This window comes from Liolophura sinensis, chromosome 12, assembly GCF_032854445.1.
Source record: "Liolophura sinensis isolate JHLJ2023 chromosome 12, CUHK_Ljap_v2, whole genome shotgun sequence".
Taxonomy (NCBI): Eukaryota; Metazoa; Mollusca; class Polyplacophora; order Chitonida; family Chitonidae; genus Liolophura; species Liolophura sinensis.
Genome location: NC_088306.1, coordinates 2950709 through 2964058, shown reverse-complemented (window position 1 = coordinate 2964058; position 13350 = coordinate 2950709). Strand labels below are relative to the sequence as shown.

General features: G+C 40.3%; 1 protein-coding gene across 1 annotated transcript in view; it reads left to right on the top strand.

The window, feature by feature from the left end:
* The first annotated feature begins 1499 nt into the window (after window positions 1-1499).
* Window positions 1500-13350, top strand: part of LOC135479340 (protein unc-93 homolog A-like) — a 35400-nt gene continuing 23549 nt past the window's right edge. Inside the window, exons 1-3 of the mRNA XM_064759164.1 lie at window positions 1500-1979; window positions 7027-7192; window positions 8841-10882. Coding sequence (XP_064615234.1) covers window positions 9806-10882 — 1077 coding nt within the window. The 5' untranslated portion in view covers window positions 1500-1979; window positions 7027-7192; window positions 8841-9805. The remainder of the gene's footprint in view (window positions 1980-7026; window positions 7193-8840; window positions 10883-13350) is intronic.

Here is a 13350-nt window from a genome sequence, read left to right as displayed (position 1 = left end):
TATATACTAATCCGAGCAGTTTTAAGGCTTGTAAACAGACTCAGCGGAATGTTAGCCCTATGAGGCTCCACCTTTGCTTACACTCTAATGGAGATATACCACGTTCTGTTTCCCATCATCGGAGTAGTGCCAGAGACATGTCACCTCGCACCGCAGGCATTTAGTCTTGATTTTCGTCGCCCTAATATTCTTGAGTCTGGCGTAAAACACCAATCAAATTAAGAAAATACACATCAGCGTGGGCATTTCTCCTTTGAAAGTAGAGATGTATACAAATATTCCCACTACAATTCAGCAGCCATATCTTTGTTCCTTAGCAGCTCTGAAGTTAGGCTTGGCAAACTTTTTTTCGGCCTGGTATGGCCCCAAACCATCATAAGGGCAGGCTAAATTTAAAAACATGATGCAGATACCCTCCCTTCTGTCACCTCACACCACATGCACTTATCGAATGTCTCCTGAGAAAGCCCAGACCTGCACAAATATGTGTGCTGCAATTTTGGCCGCCACATCCTTATTCCTTAGTCTCAGGATCATCGCCCCACATTTAAATGAAACCAACCTTTAATGGGGACCGGATCCCATATATAAACTAAGACTTCGTACTTACACAGAATTTGGCTCAGTTTAAAATTTTGCAAAACTAAATTTCTGAGATGTGACCACACAGGTGGACCATTTTTTTTTTTTTGGTGGCTAGTACCTGGTAGTTCTCAGTTTTGTTGGGAAACTATAGCAGGTGGTAGGCTTCAAAATGAACTATATCCCTGTGACTATGCTGAGGTGGCAGAAGTGCAGGAACTCTCCACACACGGAAGGCCACACTGTTTGACCGTCGTCACAGACAGGTTTCATTTTAACATGAGGGAGATGATCGTAAAGACCAGCAACCCGTTTATAACGGAAGGAATAAGGGTGAGTTCCATGCACCGAAGCACGCATTTCTGTGCAGGCCTGCATGTACTTTCTACTCCGAGAAAATAAATGGAAAAGTGGTATGGCTCTACCGGCGTGTAGTCAGGTAAGACTATAGTGTAATGCCTGTATTTGTAGACATGGGCAATCACAATCAACTACATCGATCAGCTGACTGATTCTGGACTGATCATCCACGATATAGATCAGTATTGTTTTTTAATCTGTATCTGAGCCCTTTGAACATCCGTTGTGACTGAAAACATGCAACACTTCTGGCATCAATTAGATCACAGCAGAGAAAACACTAAATTCGCTGTACTTCCTCCGACTTGCTTACCCGCCTGGACGCCGCCATGTTGCAGTGCTGCTGACGATGTGGTCGCTTTTGATTGGTCCGTAGTCGTGAAATGACAGTTCGCTAAATGGTAAGCAAAAAAATGTTTCGACATAATTTAGTTAAATGACATGAAATAAAGTTTCTTTTATTAAAGTGTAGATTATTTATTGTACGCGGTGGTATATGTAGACTTCCGGTCGATGCCCGGTTTTTTCACAACACGTCGTCTGCTAGTGAAAACCGGACGTGTGTCGCGCGAATTTAAACATTTTTTCAACACTCAAAGAATACAGAAGTCACCGAATGGTAAGCATTGTGGGAATTTTATAGCTGAGGCTGCTGTAATGTGGGAGTTGTGAAAATTATAGATTCCTGAAGAAGATTGTTGATACAAGAAGTGCTATGTCTAGAGACATAGGGCGCCGTCAAGATGTTTTATTGACGACGCGCTCTTCCATTTAAAAACAGCCTTATCTTTGGGAGAATACCTCACCTGTCTTTCAGTCGAATGAAAGACTGGTCGTGATGTTAGTTGCCCGTTGAGGTATAGACTCACAGTTATTCTTACCACCCAGAAATGTCCATGGACAGGTTGACAGGCCAAGTCCAATATTGCTCTGATGTGTGTGGCTAGCCCAGAATGACTACGATCGCAGGGGCTCGCAGAGTCATGGATTGGTCCCATTCATCTCTGAAGGAATCATCGTAAAATTTCTGAAACCAGGTGAGTACTAACCTCCCAGACCTGTCCAGTTACTCTTTTACAATGCTTAGCATCCCGGGGCAACTGAATATTAAATTCCCAAGCTGTTAATAACCACAAAGGAAAATATCCATCCATATTTCAACAGCCTCAACCTGTCCACTGATTCCAAGTTGCCGTTGTTTCCCGGGCCTCGAGATTGCAATCAGTGCACTTGTGTGTCCTTTTGTGAAAGTCAAGCGAGCGGAAAAGTTGAACTTTCTGAAATATGGACGTATATTTACCTTTGGGATGATCGTCAGCTCTGGATTTTAACAGTGCCCTTTGACCGTAGTCATCTAGGGTTACGTGTCACAGTTTGACAAGGATTTTGTTTCTGAAAGGATGGTGCTAGCCCAGGATGTGTGTTTTTTGTTATATTTGGACAGCATTCACATAGTCATGGCTGTGTCCCGTTCACCCTTGTAAAGGCCACAACAAAAAATCCTCGAAATTTAATTGTGTGTCAGTAACCACAACAAGAATTCCTGATTCTGGAACACTTGACCCAAAGATTCAGCTCCTCTAATTTTGGGTAACAAAAAAAAAAAATAGAAACAAAAAGCTGGGCACAAGATTTCCCTTGTGTGCAAGCAGTCAGGATCTTATGAGATCTTTGTCATCTACGTCAACAAATAACCGTCTATGGAATTGTCATGTGAATACATACAAAATGGAAGTTGTTATACACATTTTTGGGGCCACATGACCTAAAATGTGTCATTTGACTGCCTTTTGCTGCTGGAATCTTCAAAAATGAACAACAAATGTTGAACTTGATACTCCGGATCATTTGACACAAGGATCTGAAAATCCGATTTTCTACAACAACAAATGTTCTCCGTGGGCACCAAGCTTAAAGTATGCATCATAAACTTTCGGAAAACAGTCGATTACTAACCTGTCTGGCCTGTCCAGTTACTTCTTTTCAATGCTTAAGCTACCAGACCGCCAGACAGATAAAATTCCGAGCCGTCGGTCATCCCAAAGATAAATAGTATTGTAAAGGAGTAACCAGGACAGGCCGTGGGTAATAGATTCTCTTCTATAGTTCTACAATTCGTTCTTTATGAGTGAATGGGACCAGCCATGACTATGCAAACTACATTAAAAAGCGAATCCTCATCCAGGGCTGAGGATGGCCACAAATAAAGCTTCAGACTGAGCTTTATTTAAAACCCTTGTGCATCTACCTGTCTTTGTCAAATATGTTGAAGCATCTCTGAATTCGTGAGGAATCTCAGACCCACACCACTTAAGAAATAACTCATGAAAATGTAAGGAACATAAATGTTTGCAAAGACCACCTATGGAAGGCATTGAGATTGCAGAACATGCGCAGGGCACAGATCTGGGTCCTCCATATCTTACATGCATGCTGTCCGGCCTCCCAGAAGTAACAGTCAAGTTGCAACGTTAGCATCCACATGGAGAAAGCGGAAGGCGCACAGAGGTCTTCCTCTGGGCACAGAGATTCCGGTTTCATTAAAACCAATCCCTAAATGGTGAAAAGTGAATGCTATCAGCCACCACACAAATGATCTGTCATCCCTGGTTTTGTCTCTTATTAGACTTATTTTGCTTTGTGCACAATATTCTTTGAGCATGCAGTGGGTACAGATGGCTTTTTGTTGACATTTAGCTACTTTTGTTAAATTTGTGTGCCGCTGTGTTGGAGTGCATTTAACAGCCAACTTCGACCTGCAAAGTGCTTTTCAGAATGGACCTACAGTGTTTTTGAATTCAATGACTAAACGTTGCGTGAGGTAAATATCTGAAATTGTTGAAAATCAACCTCAACGTTTTATTTAATTGATCTACTAATTGAGAAGGTGTTATTTGTGAAAGTAAATATTTTTCATTCATTAAATATTTTTTATGCAAACTTTGGAAAAAACGAATTCTTAATCAAGATCCCAGATTCCTGTCGACACCAGACACTACATGCAGGCCACTTTTTAGTCCATTTTGTTTTAAAATGCAGTGATGTTTTTGGTGGGGCCTGTCATTCATGTTTACAAAAATGTAACAGCTTTTGTAATGTTTTTGACAGTCAGATCAATGAACTAGGGCACAACTTTCCAAAATCAGTGGACAACAAACCCTGGCGTTTTTAACGAAGTGTAGACTTGATTGGCTGATCTGTGCAGATCATTTCTGGTCGAAAATAAGCTACAAATTGCATACGTGTAGTAACTCATAGAAAAAAATAGATAAGAGTATGTGTCAGACCTAACACCTTTACAGTTCACCTTTAAGTTTGGGTTGGGTGTGTCCCCTGTTCGTGTACACGTACACGCATGTCTCTTGTGTTGATGTACATGTGGCTTTACGTTGGCCAAGATCATCATCTAGAGCGTTGCATTTTAGTTCCGCAAAACATTTGGCATCCAAAAGTTTTGGGCTGTTCAAGCTGTATTAAGTATAACAATTAAATTCCTTGAAAATATGATGGCTTACCAATAAAAAGTTTAGTTTTAATACAAATTTCTCTTATTTTTTTCAAGCTCTCAGAAAACATTTTTTGAGTTGTATTTTGTAAAATTTCTTTTTTCATTTATGCTCACAGTATCTGTTGTCTCCCTTCAAGTTTTGGATCAGAATCTTTTCCTCGTGGCAATTCATTGAAATGACTGTCTTGTATTTTTTGATGCTTAATATCTATGTCATATTGATAATGAGGATAACATGTTCCTGTAAGGATTATCAGAAGGATAGATTCATAGATGTTCCCTATGCTCAGAGATAGTTTGTTGTGCCATTTTTGGTTGTTTCAACAAGAGTGGGAAGGTTCCACGTGGTGTGACATTTCAACAAGAATGGACAAGGGAAGCGAGGCAATCTAACTTTTCCCCAAATGACTGGATAAGAAATAATGCTCTGAGTTGTCACTGTCAAACTCTTCCATTAAATGGTGGCAGATTCATGGCTCAAATGAATGTATGATATGGTTGTATGACAAGTCTCAGTTCACTTAAGTGGTACGCTGTGTTTGTCAGGTTTGTTGGTTTGTTGTCGGCTGGCTGCTAGCCCTATAAGCACAGTGTAGGGAAGCAGAGTTCTTTTCAACAGCGATCTTCATTGATATCATTGCCACTGAAAGGTACATGTACTTAATTTACAGACTGACTGCTGGGAAAACTGTACTTAGAAGCCATTTTACCCCTCAAAGCGAACCATGAACACTTTTTTTTGTACTGATTAATGTTATTACATGTCCTAAACTGCACATTAAAAAATAAAACCAAAGCTTTTCATGTATCCTTTAAGTGTTTAGATTTTAAGGTGGACTTCCGGAGGAGTAAGGGTATGTTTTGGTGTAATGATGCAAAAGCATTTTTTGTTTAACCCAAATGGCATTTTTGTAAAATCGGTTTATATAATACAACCTATACACGTGCAATCATACTACGTGTATTAACTGTAAAACTGCTAATTTGAACTAAGTACAAAAGCAAGCAAGATTACGTTGGAATTCCAAATATTACCTATAAAACTCACCTTACAATCTGATTATTAGGTCCTTCTGGTGATACTAACAAGTTTACATTATTTTAATGGACGAACTTCATTTTTAACAATCTACATGCACTGTGTATGCTAATCCCTACATGTAAGTTTTTGGGGGCTCATTTTTCGTCAAAGTTTACCACAGTCCCCTCAGATTCCTGTAAACTTGTTTCACAGCAGTCTGTGGATATCCAACTTTAAAATGTTTTTTTTTAATCCCTTGCGTGATGGCAAGTAAGTTAATATAAATGAAATGTGAATCACATCAGAGATATCATTCTTCAGATGTGCACACTTGATCACTTTTATAATCCCGTTTGTTTTGGTACTGTTTCTGAACGGAAATTCGGAAAGATTCACATAACTTTGATTTGCGGGAATATTTGGAGGAATGCATGGATTCCTGTGTTTCGGTCACAAAATAAGCCCTCATAGTTTTTGACTGGACATGATTCTCACAACCCTTACTATAAAAACAGTTTGAATCACAAATTACTTTGGTCACTTTTCTTTTATATGTATGTTGGAGTAATGAGCTGATTACTGCATGTATGGGCAAGCTGACTGTAGCTCCATGAGAGGATTTATGACAGTGTGTAAAAACACCTTTTACGTGAAAATTTAGATTTACATCACGTTTCCTCCTAAATTGATAAACTACTCTCCTTGATTGATTTTTTGAGTGCAATTTAAGCTCTTGACATTTTTGAAAGCTGGCATGTCGATAGTGTATTCTCTGAGATGTCATTCAATTGCCAGGAATCTGAAATCAGGGTTCCAAATTAACACTAGTCCACTGGCCCATTGGTCCATTATTTTAATGTTGGTCAGGCCAGTACATTTAAACAACAGCTGGTCCAGCTGGTCTGAGATCTGTGAACATTTAATAGAACTAGTAACAGCGCCCTTCATTTATGAACAGTCACATTGAAATATGGTTTTAATTATTTCCCGGTAAATAAATTGTGAAACATTTTTATCACGTTTTCCTTTTTTATGTTTAACTGAAGAGCCGACTAATATCAAGGAGAATCAATACATGTAGCTCTCAAGGACGACCAGTTCTGTTTGATTCCTGTATTTCACATAAAGTTTGATGCACTTTCAAGCCTTAAAATCCTTTTCAATGGCCCTATAACGTGAATGAATCGATTAGAATCAGCAATATGTGTTACTTGAAAAATGCTAAACTTTAGTTGTCAGAAATAGAGTATATGGTGGCAATAATGTGGGGTGCCCGCCCATACCAGTTATATGCTGGCTAATAAAATCAGAACAACACAGGACAGTTCCCTGAGGAGTCACCCACTCTGATCAGACTGTTATATGCTGTATTTATCAGTTACGGTGTTATCTGTATCACCCATGATGGTTTTGAAATCAGTTTTTAAAGAGGAAATTACATGTGATTACCTGAGTGTTTTGTGGTAGTTGTTGTTAAAACTATTAAGTTATTCTTAAATCCAATCCAGGATTGTGACCGTATGTATTAAAACATTATAAATCTGCCAATTGCCAGGAATCAACCAAGGTGCAAGTTCAGTCCCTGGCTTGGACAGGGAAATTGTGGCCTCCCATCACTGTCATTGTTTGAGGAGCCTCTGGAACATCTGTACAGGAATGCAGGGTTTTCATTTAGAATTGGAGAAGAGGTCAGAGTTCAAAAGTAGGCAGCGGAATTGAAAGTAATTATGTCAAAATTACTACTGATGGCAGTAGACAGCTGTCTGTGAAATCAGTCATGCTCACTACCAAAGGTGCCTTGAGTCAGTGACATGTAACAACACAAGGTCAGTTAACACATGGATATGTTGAAAGCTCATATTCATATAAGTTAGACCACTTTTTCTAAACCATAATGTTAAACTGCATAAGCTTGGTTTCAGCAACAAGAACCCATTGTAACTATTTAAGACAGAAAGATGGGTGTTAGGAGGAGTTCATGTTTTGACGGAGAGCAACACCAGTTACATGTACCTACAATCGACTTCACTGTAAACCCTGTTTCTGACACTGCCATATTTGAAATTCTTTACACGTTTTAGTATAATATAACTGTAATAAATGAATTTTATTTATCTCTGGTGGTATATGATCTCACAGGAGTATGCTTTTAGAGTTGGATGTTAGGAAATTCTGTTATAAAAAAAAATAATGTAAATGTAGTTTGTTCGCAGAGAGAGTAATGTAGGCAGTGTTACTCTTTGTTTGTTCTAACTGCTTGTTGGTGGTTGCAGCTATTGTAAAACAAATTACTGTCCGTGCCGATTGTTCAGCATGCCACTTGCTTTTGAATAATATTGATGTCACCCGAGGCAACAAGTTCTTGGTGTTGAAAACAAGCCTGATATGGAGTTTAGCATTGTGAATGAGAAAAAGTATTCTAAATGCAGTTTCCTTGCAATAATATAAACATATAACATATCGTTGTGTAGAGCTTGTTGTGTTTCATGTTATTAGCGCAAAGCAATTTTGGAACCCAGTATGACTGATTTTACAGACAGCTGCTGAATTTAGGTGACTGGCTAAAAGAAACAGATTATACCGTTCAGTGAATTGCTCTGTTCTTTTTTTTTCTTTTTAATGTGAAAAACTTGCTGGTGTGCTTAAAAAAAAACTGCACACTGTAATAGTAATAGATATTGTCATGAAGTAGAGTGGTGTGTGTTTTTGTTACTTTTATTTCTGTACTCGTTTTTAATTTGATTAAAGAATGATAATAACATTTCCATTTGTGTATTCATTCGTTATTCTGAAAATTTGGAGTACTTGCAGTAATTATTATGTGCAAGAGAATTTTTGCACAAAATCTTGACATTTCTGAGCTCTATGAGACTTATTTTTTGAAAGCCTGACACATAATTGTACAGTTTATCCATGTGTAAATTTGAAAAGATTTGTAATTAATTTGCATGGATAACAACGGCTGCATGAAGACATGTACAGTTTATAGTTTGTATATAGTCGGAGATGTCCGGTGAGTTAGGGTAGTGTTACATTCATGCCGGCCACACGTATTATCTGTACAAGAATTACTGCTAGAATAATTCTATAGCTAGGAGAGTCTACTATTAATGAAGGCATCGGAGGGGTTCAGCCTGGGGCAATAAGGGTTGTCTAATTTCCGCGCGGGCCAAAAAGAGGAATGGAATTGTAAGAGGCTTGGCCTCAGACAGTTTTACCATGTGCCGTGCTTACAGGAGCTGCTAGGCATGCAGCCCAATCAATGGTAGCTCTGGCAGGCAGGCAGGCTAGCTGAGACTCGCTGGTCGCTGTATGGCGATGCCCATGTAGCATTATAAATAATAAAATTTCCTTTTCTTTTGTTCATAGCTGGAGTCTGACCAGGCGTGAGATATTGGGTCGGGACCCCCAAACGAACGTGTACGTGTACCTAAATTGACGTCCCCCCTACACGACTGTGCCAAAGCCTTCGGCCTTCCCTATACAATACTACTATGGCATTAGGCAGGATTAGAGGTATGCAAGCAAAACAGAGCTGGGCATCTTAATGGGTGAGTACAAGCTCGTTGATTGTGAGCCCATTATCGCAGACTGCTGTGTAAGGAATTTTGATACTCGCCGGCTGCATTAAGAGGAGGAATTAGTGCAGTACGTGGGGGAATGAAACACGGTGACAACAACAACACCACCGGCATTGACCAGGCTAATTGGTCGGCACGGTGACTGGTGTGAGCCACTGTGCATGTCTGCGGGGAGAGCTGGCTCAGGTTACAGATTGGCCAGGGTGTGTGGATCCACACACGCCGTGAAATCGTGACAGTACAGTGATGTCCAAACCGCACATGCTAACACCTCAGTCTCAGAGACAGCACAGTGACGTCGCCTTGACTCGCGGAAATGACCACCTAGTGAGACAGGTACACGTTTTTTTACAGCGGACCTGGAGTGTGATGTGTGCATAGTATGCTTGTCCTAGAGCTGACATCAGCAACGTAAATGTTGTCCATTGGAGGTGGCTACTGGGGGCGATTGGTTGGTCAATTGCCATCAAACGGCGTAAGCGTCAAGGATATATAAGAGAGACTAAGGACATGGACTGACATGCGGCAACAGAGAATTACGCAGGACAGGGGAGCTACATCAACATAGTAACAGTTAACATGAGTGTCATTGTCTGAGAAGGAGAGAGCTTAAGGCTGACCTTCAGAATTTATCTGGAAGACTGAACTGTCGACATTCCTGGACATGTGGCTGACACTACTATAAATGGATTGCTCACTGTAGTCTACATGCACGTGGGTGAAATTACTGGATTAGTGATTCAATAGATCAACATGTCACTATCACCGTGGGACCTGGGTGGGCTTGGGCTAAGTTTCGGGCTGTATCGCCCGAGGAGACCAAGTTACACCATTGCTACACAGACGTACAGGCAACGTAGCGAGAGCTATCGCCATGCAACACATCGGGACAACTCTGCTTCGGAGTTTGGCCAGCGGGAGGTTAATCCGCCGGAGGATTTCATTGAGGATGTCATTCAAAAACGGCGAAAGGAAAGTTATGTAAGAGCGACACGACAAGCAGAAACCTTTGAGCTGACAGATATCGGCATTCCGCCTGACGCGGACAATTTTACACCGATTCCAAAAGAGCTTTACGAAAACCATGTGGAAGCTATGGTGGGAACAAAATCCATGGCTAATTCTAATTCTTCGGTCTTCCATGAACAGCCACCTCCACGGGCAACTGCTGAGTCCGAGGGGGAAGTACGGGTAAAAAAGTCGAAAAAATCCTGGAAATATCGCAAAAATCTCCTACTGCTTTGTGTGAGTTTCATTTTGACGTTTTCAGCCTTTCGTGCCATTCAGAATTTGCAGACCTCTCTGAACAGTAAGGATAAGCTAGGCTTGATATCCGTGAGCTGCATCCATGGGACAATGGTGCTCACAGCTGTGTTCGTCCCTTCTGTGATTAATAAACTACGTGCAAAGGTATCTCTATCCCTAGGCATGTTCTTCTACTTGACGTGGATTGCAGCAAATTTCTACCCCCGCTTTTATACCCTAATTCCCACGGCTGTGCTGGCAGGATTTGGCCAGGGTATACTCTGGACCGGTGAGATCAGTTACATTATTAAACTTGCCTTTGACTCATCCAAGTGGTCCATGCGCTTAGACTCTGAGCATGAAGTGTTTCGTTTTCACGGCATTTTCGTGGCTTGTTTTCAGACGACGCACATGTGGGGTAACCTTATTTCTAGCCTCATTTTAAACAGTGATTCCAAGGATGAGAGCATGGGGAATTTTACAGAGTTACTGTTGGAAAGTTTAGGACCCGTTCAGTGTGGCGTTCTGCACCATTGTGAGGAGACAGCAGATATGTTAGCCAACATCTTTAATTCAGGAGGTAAGGTTAAAGCCTTTGTTGTAAAATAATACATCTAACAATAAACGTGTACCTGTAATGGATGATGCATATTAGTATTTGATTGGTTGTTTAAGGCCATGCTTAAGGATTTTTCACTTCTCTGATGGTGGTCAAGTTTGGGGGAAAACTGGTGCTCATGAGGAGTAGGTACTTATACTTGACAAACCTCGTAGTTAAGATTATACAGAATCAACACGGATTGGCTGACAGTGGAGATAGGGTTTCCTGGGTTAAATCTTGCAGGGTTGGTCGCGCTTGAATAAATGTGCCATACCTAACAATCAGCTGAGGCATGACATAGCCTGGACTTGCCTATCTCTCATAGTAGCCAGTCAAAATCACTTCGGTATCCCTTCTTGAGTATGCCGTAAAACACCAATTCAAATAAATAAATAAAGGAGTAGAGCAAAAAAGAAGAGCTGGATTCGAACATACATCCCTCATCGCAACATCACGTTGCCAGCAAGGTGCCCCTATTTATTACGCACATGTATGTACAGGTAGATTAACATGACAGATATTTAGTATGTAGACACCATTCACCCTGAATTGTCAAAATTTGAATATATATTTGATTTTCACTTTGTCTCACTCTATTGATGCCAATACAAGCATGTACATATTTATGAGATGTCAGGGCCATATTTAGAGCCATTTTATATCTGAGAAAGTGGCCTGCGTGGCTCAGTTGGTTAGCGCGCTAGCGCAGCATAATGACCCAGGAGTCTCTCACCAATGCGGTCGCTGTGAGTTCAAGTCCAGCTCATGCTGGCTTCCTCTCCGGCCATACGTGGGAAGGTCTTCCAGCACCCTGTGGATGGTTGTGGGTTTCCCCCGGGATCTGCCCAGTTTCCACCCACCATAATGCTGGCCGCCGTCGTATAAGTGAAATATTCTTGAGCACAGCGTAAAACACCAATCAAATGAATAAATAAATATATCTGAGAAACGTTTTGGCCGCCAAAACTAATCATGCTATATTGAAATTAACTAGTAAATTGAACAAAAGATATGAAGATTTACGAATAAAAAGTTTAGTTTTCATAATAACTTCTTTTATTCATAGACATAAAAGTATTTTATTATAAAATTTCTAAATGCATGGTCACAGTGTGACCTACATGTGCATGTTTTGGTTTATAACTTCAATTTTTTTCTCGATCCGGCACAGGATGTTTTTGTGTACATTGAGTTACATGTACATGTTTCAGATTCCAGTACATGATTACACCTGTAACATAGTTATGGTACTTGTCCAAAGCACAGTGTACACGGTGAGGTTTCCATTGTCCTGTACCTGCTGATCAGAGGCTGGCGGTATCCTTCATATACATGTACATACATGTAAACCTGATTTAATGCTGATAGTACCTGTACATATGTAGGCCTATGACATTCTGGAGGTGCAGGTTCAAACCCGGCCTTAGACGACTCACAATTTGTAGATTTGCCTGCCCTTACTGGTCGTGGGGCCATCAGGTAACGCACACGTATAGAGTGATGGCGTGCTTTCTTCCACCAATATGACAGATGTATGAATGCCTGTATAGCACATCATTTGGAAATATAGCCTAAACACTCCAGTTTCCTCCTCTGTTACACAATTGAACATTTCAGTTCTTGACTTTTGAATGCAGCACTAAGTAACAATCAGATAGATACAGTATTGAAATTAAAATGAACCAATGGACAGATTACATGTACATGTGTTTTGTACACAAAACATTACTTTGTTGTGTTCAGAACATGGCAGAACAACAAATCTCTACAGAACCAAGGATATTTTGCAGATCACATACTAAACAGTTATTTTGCTTAAGACCTGGAATTTTTATGGCTCTGGCTTTATATGCCAAGAGAATTTCCAGGTGTGATGTTATTAGGGGAAGGGTGCACCACCTTCTAAAAACCTACATGTATATCTAGGGCTATTGACTGATGATGTCCTGTTGAATGTTTAAGGAAATGTATGAGTGTTTAAAATGTGCTGGTTGTCATGTTACCTGTAGTTAAATGTAAATAAGCAAATAAGCATTAATACATACATGTATGTCTTGTTCTTTCCTTTTTAACTGACATGTACAATTTCCAACTCCAGTGAAGGTACATGTACATGTACAAAGTCACTGCTCTGCAATCTTCATGCAAATGATAAACAGTCTTACTTTTAAAACAGTATAATAATAAATTTTGGCTTTCTTTATCTTAGCACTGTCTAATTAGATACTGGCCTCGATATCACAGTTGATAGAGTTTCCGCTTCGGGAGGCAGTAGATGTAGAGTAAATCCTGGATCGGGTAACACCTAAGACCTTAAAAGAAGAAGTTATAACTTCCTCACTTGGCATTCAGCATTCAGGGGATGGTGCAATGACTGGTTGACCCATATCAGTATTATGGCTTGGGCGAGGAGGCCTACTTGCCTTCAGTAAAACATTTCAATGAAGCAGCA